This window comes from Henckelia pumila, chromosome 4 (assembly GCF_033568475.1).
Source record: "Henckelia pumila isolate YLH828 chromosome 4, ASM3356847v2, whole genome shotgun sequence".
NCBI lineage: Eukaryota > Viridiplantae > Streptophyta > Magnoliopsida > Lamiales > Gesneriaceae > Henckelia > Henckelia pumila.
In genome coordinates, this window is record NC_133123.1 from 183,543,608 (window position 1) to 183,561,964 (window position 18,357).

The 18,357-nt window shown below is 41.3% G+C and overlaps 1 protein-coding gene across 1 annotated transcript; it reads right to left on the bottom strand.

Moving 5' to 3' along the window:
* Positions 1-16,095: 16,095 nt before the first annotated feature.
* LOC140862420 (uncharacterized) lies at positions 16,096-18,087 on the bottom strand. The gene is made up of 2 exons (XM_073265443.1): positions 17,878-18,087; positions 16,096-16,896 (listed from the first exon to the last, which is right to left on the bottom strand). The coding sequence occupies exons 1-2, from the start codon at positions 18,085-18,087 to the stop codon at positions 16,096-16,098; spliced, it is 1,011 nt and encodes a 336-aa protein (XP_073121544.1).
* Between the last annotated feature and the right edge of the window lie 270 nt (positions 18,088-18,357).

Here is an 18,357-nt window from a genome sequence, read left to right on the forward strand (position 1 = left end):
AGCCAATGGAGTTAATACATCTGGATTCCATTTTCAGACAGATGGTTTATTGTGCCTATCCAATAGAGTGGTTGTACCTAATGTTGCGGAGCTCAGGAATGATATTCTATCTCAAGCTCACAGGAGTCGATTATCAGTTCATCCTGGAAATATGAAAATGTATAAGGATTTGCGAACTAGATTCTGGTGGAAGGGGATGAAGCGAAGTGGGTATCAATTTGTTTCGAGATGTTTGGTTTGTCAACAGGTCAAGGCTGAACATCGACGACCAGGTGGATTACTGCAGAATCTTGAGATTCCCGAATGGAAGTGGGAGCACGTGACTATGGATTTTTTCACCCACTTACCTATGACGTCACGTCAGTGTGATGCTATCTGGGTTGTCGTTGACCGTTTGACAAAATCAGCACATTTTATTCCTTATAACCGGGAGTATTCTTATGATCGCATGGCACGCTTATATATCCAGGAGATTGTGCGATTACATGGGATTCCAGTGAGTATTGTCAGTGATAGAGATCCGCGATTTACTTCACGTTTTTGGGGTAGTTTTCAGCAAGCGTTGGGTACCAATCTGAGTTTGAGCACGGCGTATCATCCGGAGACTGACGGGCAGTCAGAGCGCACTATTCGTACGCTGGAGGATATGCTACGTTCTTCTGTCATGGATTTTGGTTTATCTTGGCAGGATCAGTTACCTTTGATTGAATTTGCCTACAATAACAGTTATCATCGTAGTATTGATATGTCACCTTTCGAGGCATTGTATGGTCGACGGTGTCGTACTCCGTTATTCTGGGATGAAGTCGGGGAACGGCAAGTCGAGGGTCCTGAATTGGTGCAGCAGATTGTAGACAAGGTAGATTTGATCAAGCATAGGATCAAAGTTGCTCAAGATAGACAAGCCAGTTATGCGAATATTCGCCGCAGGCCACTTCAGTTTGAGCCTGGTGAATATGTTTTTCTGCGAGTATCACCTTTCAGGAAGGTGATGAGATTTGGTGTGAAAGGCAAGTTGTCTCCTCGTTACATTGGGCCTTTCCAGATACTGGAGAAAATCGGAGATGTTGCTTATCGTTTGGCTTTACCGCCATCTCTTTCCAGTATACACAATGTTTTTCATGTGTCGTTGCTTCGACAGTACATAGCTGATGAATCTCATGTGATTCAATCTACTGATATTCAGCTAGAGCCAGATCTGTCTTTTGTTGAACGACCAATCTGTATCCTAGACAAGAAGGAGAAAGTTCTTCGGAACAAGACTATACCACTTGTGATGGTACAGTGGCAGCGCCGAGGCATTGAAGAAGCAACTTGGGAAACTGAGAGTCGTATGCGAGCAGAATATCCTGAGTTGTTTGCTTTGTATTTTTGATTACCATATAAGATGTAATTACCGTTGTTGTAATAAGACATGGTTTATTGTTTCATATTGTTATCTTGATTTATCTTTAGATGTTATTTCGCGGACGAAATATCTAAAGGTGGGGAGAATGTAGTAACCCGGAACCCATTTTAAGATAATAATATGTTAAACATGATTAAGGGTTGGTAATTGATCTATTTCAGAGTGTTATCGGACTTCGGAAGAGGAATTTGGGCTTTTGACTTTGGGCCAGATCGGAAGCTCCGATCCCAGTTCGGAAGCTCCGATCCTGACCACTTCGGAAGCAGATCGGATGCACGGGGATCGGACGTTCCGATCAGGAACGGAGGTTCCGATCTCAGCCAGCCAGCAATGCTCGATGACTCAGCCGTGGGTTTTGACAAGTGTTGATCGGGGGTTCGATCGGAAGTTCCGATCCTGGAACGGTGGTTCCGATCCCGACGTGTCGGACATGCACAGAATGAGCTGGAATCGGAAGTTCCGATCCCGAGATCGGTGGTTCCGATCGTTGCCGAGATTTTGGCTATAAATAGGGCTCATTTGCTTCAGTTTTGAAATACGAATTCCCGAGTTTCCTTCTTCAGTTATATAGTGTGAGATATACACTTGAGGGCCCTATCGGTTATAATAGAGGTTCTGGAATAACCAAGGTGTGGTTATAGTCATCCGGGACTAGCGACTCCAAAGGGCTAACTACGGACGAAGGTATGGTCCGGGAATCTATTTAAGTTTTGGGAGTACTTATTAGCTTAGTTAAGGCTTATAGAATTTATGTAGTGATACGGTGAACTTTTGAATATAGGCTTGGAACCTAGGATCTATTATACTTGAACTAGCCTAGAGGTACGTACACATTGACTGAGATTGCCAGCGAGTACACATGTTTATATGTTGCATTTATTTGGCATTATTATATGGCATGAGATATGATTTACCGTTTTCTATACTCATATGTCATGTGCATATACACGTTGAGCCTATTTATGTTATACCTGATTATAGAGCCGCTCAGCTCTATACTTGATAGTCTGTCACTGAGAGTACCGCGACGGCGGGGGCATTTATGTCTGTCTACTCTGGTGTACTAGACGAGTGTGGTTGCACCCAGAGGTTGATCCGTGCGGTGGCAGCACTCATGTGGCGCCGGTTCTGAGCATGACTTTTCAGATGACCCTGTACCAGTCATCATGTTGCATGCATTATATACATACGTTTACTCATGTCTATGTACTGGGCGTAGCGCTCACGTCCTAGTTGTTATCTTGGACACCCTATTCCATGGGGCAGGTCGCAGGATGGACGGAGCTGGTAGTTCAAGGCAGGACTAGGGAGCAGGAGCTTTGAAAGTTTTTATACAGCACGATTTATTAGCTGTATAATGTTTATTTTTAAGAATTTCGATATGGTTGTATCACTACAGATTTAAGCCTGGATTATATTACTAAGCTGATATGTAAATTATGGATTATGTTTCCGCACGTTTTTACTCTGTTAAGTATTTTGCTGTATTAAGTTTAATGCATGCTATTAGTTGCCAGTTAGTAGGTGATTCCATGCAGGGTCACTACATCATAACAGCTAACTGTTCTAAGAAAATCCGTCTAGAACAAATACTCATGTCCCTTGATGAATCGCATCACCCATGGAAGTATTCATCGTCAATCGATTAACTAGGTCACCCTAGGAAAAACACCTAGTACTAATGAACTGAAAACATGCATATTTCAATTATAATTATTCACATGTTTAAACAAATGACTGATCTTTATTCAATATAATCAAGATAATCCAAAATATTACAATTCTTGAACCACCAATCCAGGTTCTATTATAATATTTATTACAATTCCATGTAATACATAACTTAATCAAAATATTACACTGAAAGATGTACAATACAACAAAAATCTTAGTACATCAAATACTGAAATCTTTAATACATCTGATTACAACTGAAATACGTTTACTACAAAATTTAATATAGTATTTAAATTCCTGCGGAAGTCTTTCATTCCATTTACTGATCTTGAACATGAAGTTTTCCGTCTGCTACTTATGTCAGCAGACCTTCTTCATCGCAAGATCAAAAAGATAAAATCTTTCTAATCTACCGGATCTTTCCAATATTGTTGGGTTCCTTATTTGGTAGATGAGACAAGATTTTCCTGACAATCTCTCCAACTACAAGTGAAGAGTCTTCTGGGGTGGCTTCCTTGGTCGAAGCTGAATGGATGACTACATGTCACACATTCCATTCAACCCTGAGAAGTGCCTGACGTTGAAAACTGTATCTTCTCTTCCAGCTACATCCTGTTGGGATCCACATAATACGAACCTCCGCTGCCAACCTTGGCAATGACGATCTTGGAAAAGCCTGGATATCCCGCTATTTCAATTCCTGATACTGCTATCGTCATTGAATCCAACTTGTAATCCTAGAAAGGATAACCCAAAAATTAATATTATGTCCCAAAGAATCTTATTGCATGCTTTGATATCATAAATGTAGTGACCCGTACCGTGATCACCTATTAATCAAAATTTTAAGCATGCAAATAAACAATAAATAAACTTAATCAGAGAAACTGTGGAATTAAAAGGAACTATATACCAGAAATTAAAGCCTAGTGGTCAACCCTGCCATCCAGCCTTGGTCACCACCTAAACTTCCTGACTTCAGGAATAACAACCTGCATTTGCCCCATTGAATGGGGTAACTAGATAACAGAAAATAACCGGAAGTGAGCCTAACACACTCGGTACGAGAGTATTAGTATACACTATTATATGTGCATGAATGCAAATTAACTGAGTACCAAGACACTCAAGCCAAGAAACAAGCTCATAGACCGGACCCAGGGTATATAGCATGTTGCGCCGTCGCATCAGAAGGTGGATCTTATACCCAGTGGATAATGGTGACCTGATATTATTACAAGTTTCCAACCATAACGGTGACTTGACATAGGACTTACATATTCAACCATCCACAAACTCGTAGGGTGAGCGCCCTACTACAGGATACCTCTAAGGTAAAGGATCAATATGCTCATGTATGCAACATCCAGTCATGACATGATGTATATAAATGCATATAAAACATGCAATCGCATAATCCATGCAAACATATAATACATACATACTCAATCTGGATATCTCGAATAATACTTTTGTACCTTACTAAGGCGGATCCTAGAAGCTTTCCTCTAGGTCCAAGCCTACCTTGCAGCACTACAATACATAAATATCATGTATTATCTAGCATGCCAAAACATCACCTATCATGCTCTAAAAGTCTTAATTAAACTATAGCATACCCCTATTTCCTATAAGGATCCAGAACCATACCTTCGTCCATCTTCAGCCCGCTGATGACGCATGCCCCAGAGCCTGGGCATAGCCTAGCTATGACCCTTGGACGCCTCACCAGAGCTCCGCCTCCTGCCTACTACTGCGGACACTGTTCGCTATAAAATACTACTTCCTACTCCAACTCTTAAAGAAATTAAGAGTCCCAAAGCACTTAAAATAGAGCCATTACCGGGAGAGGAGATGATATTTTGCAAATTCAAAATGTGGAATCTGAATCCCTATTTATAGACGACGATCGGAAGCTCTGATCGCCTGATCGGAAGCTCAGATCTTTGCATGCATGCAACGTGTCCATCGACTTAGATCGGAAGCTCCGATCTGCACTTCGGAGGTTCCGATCTCCTTCATGCATCTACGTGTATAAGCTCTCATGCCATATCTAAGATAATGCAGATCGGAATCTCCGATCTCTCACGTTGCTTCCAAACTACCTGCATTGTTTTCGAACTAATCGGAGGCTCCGATCCTAAGTTCGGATGCTCCGAACTGTCCTTAGCCTAAAACTTCATATTTTGTCCAATTAATTCCAAATTAAGCCCCTAATCCATGATTAACTATTTTTACTTAATTAATCTTGAAAAATGGAGCCGGGCTACTACATATACCTTTTTCTATCGTCAGAATGCTGATGTCGAATGCCCCAGAGCTTGGGCACAGCCTTGTTACGACCCCTGGACACCTCGCCAGAGCTCCGCCACCTGGACACTACTACGGATATTGTCAGTTAAATAAAAACTACTATATACTCCAACCATTAAAATAAGAGTACCCAAAAGCTCTTAAAATTGAGCTAACATGGGCCAAGGAGAGAGGAGGATTTAGCAATTTAAAATGAGGAATTCGGACCCTTATTTATAGGGAACGGTCGGACGGTCCGATCCTGCATGTCCTGCCATTTGTAGTGATCTCATTGACACTTGTCCCACCAACACATCGAACGGTCCAATCCCTAGATCGGACGCTCCAATCCTTGCCACGTGTTGACACAAAAATGACACGTCAAAGTTGCATGGCCTAACTAGATCGGACGCTCCGATCTGTCTATCGGACGTTCCGATGGCATCAGACACTCCGTTCTCAGATCGGACCCTCCAATTATGTCCGAGTACAATTTACAATGAAGTCCTTTAATCAATTCCTCAATCACGTTTAAGTCCCTTAATGTTGTAAAATGGAACCGGGCTACTACAGTAGCACACTAGGCCGCCGCATCATGAGGTGACTCACACACCAGAATAAACTTTGGATATCATTGACCTGATACCGTAACCAATGGTCCCAACCATCCACTCAAGAATTTGGGGTTGTGCGACCCCACTACGGGTTATATCAAGGTACATGCCCAACATTATAATGCATGCAGCATAATAATCCTGACATAATATATGCACATAAAACATGTCATATAAAAATGAATACATAGAACATGCATACTCAACCAGGATATCTAGGATAGTACGTCTGTACCTCTTCAAGCAACTCAAGCAACCTAGCAACTTGGGTACTCAAGTCCAAGCCTATAAGCATGTAGTGACCCGCACCGTGATCACCTACTAATCAAAAGCTTAAGCATGCAATTAATCAATAAATAATCTTAATCAAAATAAAAAGCGGAACTTAAATAGACCAATACGGGAAAAGTATAAACTAGTGGTTAACCCTGAAATCCTGCCTTGGTCACCAACTAATCTCCTCATCCCTAGAAGAACTACCTGCAACCTGCCCCATCAAATGGGGTATCCAGATAACAGAAAATAACCGGAAGTTATCCTAACATGCTCAGTACGAGATTGTGAGTATACTATAATATATGTGCATGTATGAAAATGAACTGGGTACCAAGAGACTCAGGTCAAGAACAAGCTCATAGACCGGGCCCAGGGTATATAGCACGCTGCGCAGTCGCCTCAGAAGGTGGCTAATATACCAAGAGGATAATGGTGACCTGATACTAGTACAAGTGTCCAACCATAATGGTGACCTGACACAAAACTTACGTATCCAACCATCCACAACTCGTAGGGTGAGCGCCCTACTACTACAGGATATCTCAAGATACTGGATCAATATGCTCATGTATGCAACATACAGTCGTGACATGCTGTATATAAAGGCATATAAAACATGAAATCACATAATACATGAAAACACATAATACATGCATACTCAATCTGGATATCTCGAATAGTACTTTCGTACCTTACTTAAGGCAGATCCTAGAAGCTCCCCTCTAGGTCCAAGCCTACCATGCAGCACTACAATACATAAATACCATGTGTTATCTAGCATTCCAAATATCACCTATCATGCTCTAAAAGCCTTAATTAAACTATAGCATACTCCATGTTTCTTATAGGCTATAAGGATCCAAAATTATACCTTCGTCCGTCATCAGTCCGCTGATGATGCATGCCCCAGAGCTTGGGCACAGCCTAGCTACGACCCCTGGACACCTCGCTAGAGCTCCGCCACCTGGCCACTACTACGGACACTGTCCGTTATATAAAAACTACTACCTACTCCAACTCTTAAAATAAGATTACCCAAAAGCTCTTAAAATCGACTAACATGGGCCAAGGAGAGGTGAGGAATTAGCATTTCAAAATGAGGAATTCGGACCTTTATTTATAGGGAACGATCGGACGCTCCAATCCCATGATTGGATGCTCCAATCCGCATGCACCCGCCACATGGCATGATATTGTTGACATCTGTCCCACCAAAACATCGAACGCTCCGATTCCAGATCAAAAGCTCCGATCTCCGCCACATGTCAGCTCCAATTTGAAACCTCATCGGATTCGATCCTAGAACGGACAGTCCGATCCTGTCCGAGTACATTTTTCAATTTAGTCCCTTAATTAATTCCTTAATCACGTTTAAGTCTCTTAATCTTTTAAAATGGAATCGGGCTACTACAAAGCAAGTAATCACCAAATCACTCTTTGCGTAATAAAAGCCTTAACTAGAATAATAGCTACTCCTAGAGGCTAATCAGAGTCTAGAATTATACCTGCTTCTGTCATTAGCCTTTTGATGGCGATGACCTCAAACTTGAAACAACTCCGCTACGATCCCGGTAGCGCCTTGCGTTTGTCTGACTTCGAACCGATGCCTAGAAAGCCCTAGAATGCACTAAAGACTAGAGAGGAAATATTGGAATTTGGAAAATGAAATGGCAGTCTCGTCCCTCTATATATAGGCAACGATCAGAACTTACGATCTCTGGTTCGGAGCTTTCGATCTAAGTTCGAAACGTCCGATCGTTACTTCGGGGATCCCGAACTCTCTCCACCGAACATGTGTCATGTGATTGAACAACTCTATGTGCTTGTAGAGTTCAGAACTTCTGAACTTGGATTCGGAGCTTCCAAACTCCCTCGAGTCAAATAACCAATCAGAAATCCCATACTTCCTTATCCAAAGGCGATCGGATCTTCCGATATGAACTTCGGAACTTTCGAATTGCTCGGTGCCTCCGATCTTGTTCATGAACATTTTGGATCCACCGATCCTGTCTTGGTTCAAGTTCGGATCTTTCAAACTATTCGAACCCTTGATGACTACCGAACCATTTTCGGACGCTCGGAATCCGATTTTCAACTCTAAATACCCAAAAGAGGATCCCTTATCCATATTTTGACCAATTAAACATGATTAGATAGTTTATTAGCTTAATTAAGAATTGGGATACTACATTCTCCTCAACTTAAGAGATTTCGTCCTCGAAATATGGACTATAGTAAACACAAAGAGACAAACTATATTACAACACTACAGTTAACAAATACAACTGAACTGCTCAAAGGAAAGTTATAATGGACCGGGTGCATCCCTCTGCCTCTGACCCATCTGGCCTCAGCTCTGGGGGCCTGCGACCATACTCATGATATTCTCTCCACCTGGAAAGGAGAGTTTTTGCCCTTCCCAGGATTCGAACTTGGACCACCAGGCATATATCCAAATTCAACTCAATCCTGGTACCACTAAGCTTAATGGTACCAGGATTGAGTTGAATTTGGATATATGTCTGGTGGTTCAAGTTCGAATCCTGGAGAGGGCAAAAACTCTCCTTTCCAGGTGAAGAGAAGATCATGAGTATGGTCGCGGGCCCCCAGAGCTGAGGCCAGATGGGTCAGAGACAGAGGGATGCACCCGGTCCATTACATAAAAGGGCGCCCTTTTATGTAATGGGTTGGGTGCGTCCCTCTGCTTCTGGCTCATCTGACCTTCTGCTCTGGGGGCCCAGGCCCATACTCATGGCCTTCTCTCCACCTGAAAAGGAGAGTTTTTGCCCTCACCAGGATTCGAACTTGGACCACCATGCATATATCCAAATTCAACTCAATCCCGGTACCACTAAGATGATCAGCTTAGTGGTACCAGGATTGAATTGAATTTGGATATATGTCTGGTGGTCCAAGTTCGAATCCTGGGGAGGGCAAAAACTCTCCTTTCCAGGTGGAGAGAAGGCCATGAGTATGGGCCTGGGCCCCCAGAGCAGAAGGTCAGATGAGCCAGAAGCAGAGGGATTCACCCAGCCCATTACAAAAGTACAATCAAAACAACTCAGGATGCTCAAAATGCATACAACTCTCTAACTCCCAAGTCGCCTCTTCAGTACCTAGGCACTACCACTGGACCATGACTAAGGGAATGCGCTTGTTCCGAAGCACCTTTTCTTTCCTGTCGATGATCCTGAGTGGTCTCTCCATGTATGACAAGTCGGGCTCTAACTGATCTTTCGCCAGATGTAGCATATGCGACTTTCCTGCCACATAATGACGAAGTAGAGACACATGGAACACATTGTGAATGCTGGAAAGATACGACGGTAATGCCTAACGGTAAGCCATATCTTGAACTTTCTCTAGGATCTCAAAAGGAACAATGCATCTCGCTATTGGTCCACCTGCAAACTTTCTCCCGTCGAATGGAGTGTTCGAGATAAAAGAAGGAACGTAAGACGCCCAGTACGTAAATATGAGTACAAAAGTATAAATGATGCATGAAACATGAAATATGAATGATCCGGTACACTGGGATCAAGATCTGGAATAACATGCTCAGAATGTAGGTGCTTCCAGTATGCATACACTGCTCCCACCAGATTCAGTTGGTGTCACACATACTGAACTCGATCTTGGACTATAACCATCCTGGTTAGACCGCACACGCTGCTCTGTCGATACAGTTAGTGTCACATGGTACCTGATCGTACAAGAAAAACACTAGGGCTGAGCGACCCTAGAACAACTGACTATCTTGAAAGAATAACATCGTCAACATGGTATGCAAATGACGCACACAAATCATGAATAATATAATCATGCATCACATGCCAAATAATAATGCAACACATAAATATGCATACTCAGCTGGCTATCTTTGTCAATATCAATGTTCTAAAAAGCGCTAAGAGGTAGGCGAGCGGTGACCCACCGCCTAGCGCCTAGCCGCCTAGGCGGTTTTTTTAAGCCTAAATTATAAATATCTTGGGATATTTATGAGTTCTACTATGAAAAATAATTTTTATGACATTTTTTAATCTAGTTTTTGTATGAAATTCTTTTAAAATTTTAATAATACAATAATATACTAATATAGTCAATAGTCATAGTCTCATAGATATTAATAAATATCAAATATTCATATATCATACATGAAATTTAAAATTCTTCAACATATTTCAAAAATATATTAAATAGATATCAAGTCTAAAATTTTAATTCTTCAAGTTCATCACCATATTTTTCCAGCACTTCTTCTGTATCAGATTCAAACTCAAAATCCATGATTTCTTCTTCCTCTTCATCTGACACAAATTCTTCTTCGTGAAGTTCCCTTACATCTTCAACATTTGTTTCAACATCTTCATCTCCACCATGAACAATCCATCATTGTGCCATAGTTGCTTCACTATCAAGTAGACCATCCACTCCCTTTTCATTTTGCCTTCTCTTCTTGTCGATGATCTTAGCATTGAATTGAACATAGACTAAATTGTTCAACCTTCCTGTATCTAGTATATTTCTTTTCATTGAATAAATCTACATAAAAGAAAAATATTATACTAAAATATTGAATACATACATAAAAATTAAATAATTAAAATTTAGAACACAATAAGTAATGAAATATTTACCCCCTCAAAAGTACTCCAATTTCTTTCACAACCGGAAGAACTTGTAGTCAGAGAAAGGATTCTTTTGGCCATTTTTTGCAATTTAGGTACACCATTTCCATAAATATGCCACCATCCAACTAAAAAATATAAAATAAAAATTAACAATTTGTCAATTCAGAAACAAAAAAAAGACAATAGAAATTACAATAAAAATATCAATTATTAGATTTATTACTTAATACCTGGATCATATTTCACATCATTTTTTGTGCATCCCGTCTTAGCCAATGCTCTTCCAAATCCACCCTCTTTGTTGATATACTTCAACAACTCCACATTTACTACCTCACTTTGGCTATCAATATCATCAGGGAAAAATGATTCAATGCAAGTGAAAAATCCATCTGTAACCACTTCTTCACTTCCTATGCTCCGATCATTGAAAGTGTAATAAGGGTTCAAGAGGTAGGCGGCCAAATGTAGTGGAGTGTCAAGCCAATTACGACTTTTCTCATCAATAACATCAATGATCGGATGATAGTGAAGATCTTGATTTTTAAATGCCACTTTGATATCATCTCTCGCTCTAAGTAATTCACCATAGAAAAAACCTATAGATGGTTTATTATCCCCATCAACAAGACGAAGCACCTTAACTAAAGGAGCAAACAATTTCTATAAGGTTTGAGTGTGAATAATAATATTATTAATCACCAGAGAAGTGTATATATACAACAATATGAAGGGCCTATCATGACTAGATAAGCACAATAAAAATCCTAATTTAAACAAAGATATACAAGGATATAATCTAATCAAATCCCTAAGAATATACACACAATATATCATTAACATGCCCCCTCAAGATGGAGTGCCGAAAGAAACACCAATCTTGAAAATTAAGCTGCAAAGCCGAGAACTGGGTACGGTTTTGTCAAGGCATCCGCAAGATGATCAGCTGAGGAAACATGCGAGACACGAAGTTTCTTGCTTTGGACAAGTTCGTGGACGAAGTGATAATCCAAGGCAATATGTTTCATTCTGGAATGAAAAACCGTATTAGCACAAAGATAAGTTGCGCCAATATTGTCACTGTAGAGAGCCGGCATGGATGACAATGAAATACCAAGTTCTCGAAGAAGGGAGCAAACCCAAGAAATTTCAGCAGCCCCCGAAGCCACATCATGATACTCGGCCTCAGTGGAAGAGCGAGCAATATATTTCTGCTTCTTTGAACTCCAGGAAATTGGATTAGCCCCATAAAAAATAATATAGGCCTCAGTAGAACAACGGTCATCTGGATTGCCCTCCTAGTCCACATCAGTGAAACCATGAAGAGAGAGAGCAGAGGAGGGATGAAGAAGGAGTACATAAGCGAGAGTCCCATGAAGGTAGCGAAGCAGGCGTTTGACTGCACCCTAGTGTAATTCAAATGGGGAGTGCATAAACTGTGATAAATGGTTGACATCAAAGGCTATATCAGGTCGAGTGAGTAGGAGATACTGTAGACTGCCAACCACCTGTCGATACCGGGATGCATCAGTCGCAGGAGCACCATCATGAAGAGATAGAGACCCAGTAGTGGCAAGAAGAGTACTGAACGATTTTGAATTCTGCATATTAAATCATGTAAGAATGTCAAGTACATACCGCCATTGAGAAAGAATAAGACCATTTAACGACGGAAGAACTTCCACACCGAGAAAGTATTCTTGGGGACTCAAATCTTTGATAGAGAAGCGCGACGCCAGTTTCTCAATAATTGTAGTAACAAGCGAAGCATGACTGCCAGTAATGATCAACTCATCCACATACACGAGAAAATAGACAGTACAGTCCTCATGTCGATAAATAAATAAAGAGGAGTCTGCCCGAGAATCTTGAAAGCCAAGAAGTAGCAGGAAGGCACGTAGATCCTGGAACCAAGCCCGAGGAGCTTGCTTATGACCATAAATAGCCTTTTTCAACTTGCATACATAGCCAGGAAAATTCTGGTCCAAGTAGCCCGGAGGTTGAGCCATAAAAACTTCTTCACAGAGAGAACCCTGTAGAAAGGCATTATTCACATCTAACTGCCGTAAAGGTCAACCCCATTGAATAGCAAGCAATAAAACTAGACGAATAGTGACAATTTTAACCACTGAACTAAAAGTGTCAAAGAAATCAATCCCAGGACGTTGCTGAAAGCCCTTTGCAACAAGTCGAGCTTTATAGCGACTAATAGACCCATAAGAGTTGCGTTTTATCCGAAATATCCACTTGAAACCAACCAAATTTTGAGAAGGATGAGTAGGAACAAGATCCCAAGTGCCATTGCGAAGAAGAGCATCAAACTCAGCCGACATGGCAGAATGCCACTGTGGATCACGGAGCGCAGAGGAAACACAAGTAGGCTCCTCGGAGGCAACCGGTTTAGTGATAGTGAGAGAATACCTGGGGTTGGGTTTGGAGATACAATTTTTGGAGCGAGTCATCATAGAATGTGTGTTCATAGACGACAAAGAGGATGAAGCAAGCGGCAGTGATGGATCACGAGCAGGGGCCACAACAGCACACGGGACAGAGTCCGGGGGCGGAGGAGTGGGCAGCGAGGACACGGGGAGGCAAGGTGGGGTTCGGGTCAGGCGCTGAAGCAGAGTCAGGAGGAACAGAAGGCGGAGGCTTTTTATAGGGAAATACATACTCAACAAAGTGGACATGACGAAAGATAAAGATTTTGGAGGAGGATATATCAAGGCAGATATAAGCACTTTGAGTGAGAGAATACCCAAGAAAGACGCATGCAGAAGAGCGAGGATCAAGCTTATGGTTAGTGTATGGTCGTAACCATGGATAACAGAGACAACCAAAGACGCAAATTTTAGCAAAGTTGGGCGGGCGAAGGAAGAGATTTTCAAAAACAGATACCATCGAGATATTGGTTTTGGGCAAACGATTTATAAGATAAGTGGCAGTAGCTAGAGCATAAGGCCATAAGGTCGACGGAAGGGATGCTTGGTGGAGGAGGGTAAGCCCAGTTTCAACAATGTGTCGATGACGACGCTCAGCGTAACCATTGTGTTGCGGGGTGTGAGGTGGGGTGGTGAGATGGGAGATGCCTGATTGTGCTAAGATGGGTTTAAGAGCTAAGAATTCTCCACCATTGTCGATGTATAGTGAGATAATTTTCTTATGGAAGAAATTTTCGACAAGAGCTTTAAATGTGGGAAGCACAGTTAAGACATCTGATTTGCGCTGTAAGGGGTAAAACTATATGTATTTTGAGTAATGATCAACAAAAATAACATAGTATTTGTACCCATTCTCGTACACGACCGGCGACATCCAGACATCCGAGAATATTAATTAAAGCGGTGATGAGGAAGTAAGAGTAGAAGTATAAAATGGAAGTTTGTGACTTTTATTAATGTGACAAGAATTACAATAAAAATTCGACGCGGAATGAGACGAAATGGAAAAAACATTGGAGGAAGCGAGATGATAGACAATATCAGGAGAGGGATGACCAAGACTAGAATGCCACAAAGCAAGGGGCGCGATGGTGGAGGTGAAGGCCGAGTGTGGAGAGGCAACAAACTGAGGAAGCGGCTAGGTGTGAATTCCATCTTTACAAGGTCCCGTGAGAAGAATGTCTCCCATGCGCAGATCCTTCACCTGAAAGCCAAAAGGTAAAAAGGTAATAGAAACATAATCAGTGCCATACAATTGAGAAACCGAGATTAGATTTTTGCATATAGAGGGAACACAAAGTATTGGGGAGAGTAAAGGGGTGAGGGGATGCCGGTAAGGTAAGAGTGTCGTTGTGCGTGATAGACAAAATAGTGTTTTTTCCAACAATAATGGAATCCGAGCCATCATACGGTGCGTGCAGAGAAAAATTTGCGATATCGATAGTGACATGATGAGAGGCACCCGTGTCCAATAGCCATTCAGTCGTAGTTGGAGTGGCCAAAGTGGCAGCCACCGTATGATCTTGAGGGGCAGTATAGGCAGGTCTGGATGGAGGAGGCAATGCTTGGGGAGTCCATGGAGTAAACTGGTAGGTAGGACAGCTTTTATCAGAATTCCCCGTGACACCACAAAGTTGACAGCTCCCTAGATAAGGGCGTGGAGTAAAGCCTGGCGATGAGGGGCATTTTGGGGCTTGGTAAGGCGGCCGAGGGTCCTTGCCACGTGACCCACCATGGAAGCAAGAAGGACCGGAGGAGAAACTAGTGTTAGGGGTGCGGCTGGAGCGAGATGCAGTGAAGGCCGTAGTGGGCATAGGCTGCTGGACGGGAAAGCTGGGCCTCAAAGGTAAGGAGCTTCTCATGAAGCTCGTCAAAGGAGATAGTCGTATCACGAGCTTGAATGGCATGAGATAATTCCTTGTAGTTGTCATCAAGGCCATTAAGAACCTTGAGAGTAAGATCTTTAGAGTCAATAGTGACACCCATGAGAGCGAGAGCATCAATCGTGACTTTGATGCTTTGCATGAAGTCAGTGATGGATTTCGAGCCTTTGACGGGATTCAAAATTTGAGCCTTGAGTTGTAAGATGCAACCCCGGCTAGGAGAAGCATAATTCTTGGAAAGCATCGCCCATGCGTCAAGATATGTGTTGGACGCAGCAATGAACGGGATCAAGGTGGATGATAGAGCACCAATGTTTCCATTGAGAAGTAACTGATCTTGCCGAACCCAGAGGAGATACTCCGGATTGGATATGGTGGAAGTATCGGTGGTGATGGTAGGGGGCGGGCACGGCCGTGAGCCATCAACAAAGCCCATGAGATCATAACCGATGATAAGAGATTGGAATTGAATTTTCCATGCAGGATAGTTTGTGGAAGTGAGCTTGAGTGGATCTTGGGCAGCCACGTTAATGGCGGTGAGTGATGGTTGGCGGTGAGAGTGACAAAGGTATTGGCGGTCATTGCTTATTGTAGGGTTGATAGACGTGAGCCGGAGGAATCTGATACCATATAAGGTTTGAGTGTGAATAATAATCTTATTAATCACCAGAGAAGTGTATATATACAACAATATGAAGGGCCTATCACGACTAGATAAGCACAAATAAAATCCTAATTTAAACAAAGATATACAAGGATATAATCTAATCAAATCCCTAAGAATATACACACAATATATCATTAACACTTTCAAGTAAAAACTTACCCCATTCCAAAAAGAGGTACTCAAAGTAGTATTATACGTCGCCTTGCCCTTTACACTCTTGTATGTCTGCATGCTTTCCATTCTTCACTAGCAACCATATCTCTCAATTCACTTTTCTTCTCCACCAAGCTTTGCAAATTTAGAAATGAGGTTGCAAATCTTGTTACCCCAGGTCTCACAATGTCTCTTTTTTTGGTGAACTTACTCATCATTGACAGTGTCTTGTGATGTGCATAAATAAAGATGGTGAAGCTTTTTGCCTTTTCTATCACCCCTTTGAATTTAGATTGGTTCCCAATTCCTTGAAGCATAAGATTCACGATGTGAGTTGCACATGAAATCCAAAATATATGTGGCATCTTCTCCTTCGACAAACCTTTCGCCGCCATATTATTTGAAGCATTATTTGTTACCACTTGAACTACATATTGTGGCCCAATTTCTTCAATACACTTATCCACATATTCAAAAATATAATTCCCGGTGTGTGCTTCATCCGATTCTTCTTTCGAAGAAAGGAAAGTCGTGCCTTCCTTAAAATTAACACACAAATTCATGATACTTCTTTTTTTTTTTTTTTTTTTTCTGTCGGTCGAAGCATCAGTCAAAATTGAACAACCATTCAAAACCCATTCTTCTTCATGCTTTTTCAATATATTTTTAGTTCTATCTGCCTCTTCCTTCAATAAAGTTTCTCTTAAAAGATATTGAGTTGGAGGACGATAACCAGGACCAAATTGACCAACCGCTTCCACAAACCTCTTGAAACTATCATTATCAATGGCATGAAATGCAATACCAGACTCATACACCCATCGAGATAAATATTGGTGCACACTATGTGTTCTTTCCTTCCAAAATGCATCAATGATATTTCTTACTCAATGAAGAATCTGGATCAATGGTAGATGCAAATTGGTGGCCAAGAGTAAGTGGGTTTCTTCTTGTCCCTAAGCTTCCTCCTTCCTCATCTTCTCCAAGAACAACTTCTTCTTTCACCCCATTTTCATTCGTAATCTTTTGTTTTTTTTTGTTTTTGCTTCTTCAATTGCATTCTTACACTTTTTTTATTCTCGTTTGAAGATTTTGGACACGAGAAAACATTTCCCTTGATATGGGCAACATGTTGTTTCATTCGATAAATTCCACCACTAGTAATTTTACCACACAACTTACATTTCAGCTTATCCAAATTTTAAGGATCCACCAAGTCCGCAAATTCCCATCCAATATCTTTCGAATTACGCTTCAAATGATTCTAAATATCTTGCATTGAATTAGACGCTTCGGAAGAAATAATACCTGTCATTTTCCTTAAAACATATTAAAATAGACACGAAAACAAAATCAATCTCAAAAAAACTAATCTCAAAATATACATGCACAAAAATCAGCCAAAAACATTGAAAAAATAGTCAAAAATCAATCTCAAAAAAAATACTTAACAAATTCCTGAAAATATTAAACAGCTAAACTCAAAAATCAATCTAAAAAAATATTCAACAAAAAAATACCGTGCCACTACATTTGGAACATTGAGAAAATTCCCAGCAGCAAAACTCAATCTAAAAAATACTCAACAAAAAATACCCAACAAAAATCAATCTAAAAAATAGACTTTGAAACGTGAAAATTCCCAGCAGCAATCTCAAACAATCTAATTTAAATTCCCAGCAGCAAGCACCATTAAACCCTAGCCCCTAAAACAAAAATCTGAAATTTGAAAAATCTTAACAATCTAAATCAGAAGATGGTTACATAGATGAGATTATATAACTTTTTATCCGAAACAACAATCAATTGTTTGAATTTGAAATGGTGGATTAACTCACCCGGAAGAGATTTGAAGACGTGACTGCCGCTGGCGGGACAAGGGTGGTCAGAGGTTGGCAGTTGGCGACGTGAAACTGTGAGAGGGACGGCGATTGCAGCAAGAAGCTTGAATATTGAACTTGGAAGGAAAACTCACGCTCGTCTCTCTTCTTTTCTCGTTTCTGATTTTTGCTTTTCGCCTTCTCTTTTGTTTTGTTTTTTGGTCTCATTTTGGGCCTTTTATTTTCTTTTTATTTTCTAAGTTTTAATTTTTTTTATAATAAGCTGAGCACTGCACGGCGCCTAGGCGATGCTCAGCTTTCCTAGGCAGCGAATTAGCCGCCTAGGCGGGATGGTAAGCGGCCGGCGCCCAGAGGCATCGCCCAAGCATTAAATTGGGCGGTGGGCCAGCGTCCATCACCTAGGTGGGCCTAGGCGGAGATTTTTAGAACACTGGTCAATACTTACGTACCTCAACTACTGGTCTGGCTGCACAACTG

What these genes read in the sequence shown, in the direction of transcription:
- LOC140862420 (XM_073265443.1), bottom strand. Translation starts at nt 18,087, where the DNA reads ATGAGACCAAAAAACAAAACAAAAGAGAAGGCGAAAAGCAAAAATCAG. An exon ending in CGTCTTCAAATCTCTTCCGG is followed by an intron (nt 16,897 to 17,877) that starts GTGAGTTAATCC and finishes GCATTTTGGAAG; the next exon opens with GAAAGAACACATAGTGTGCA.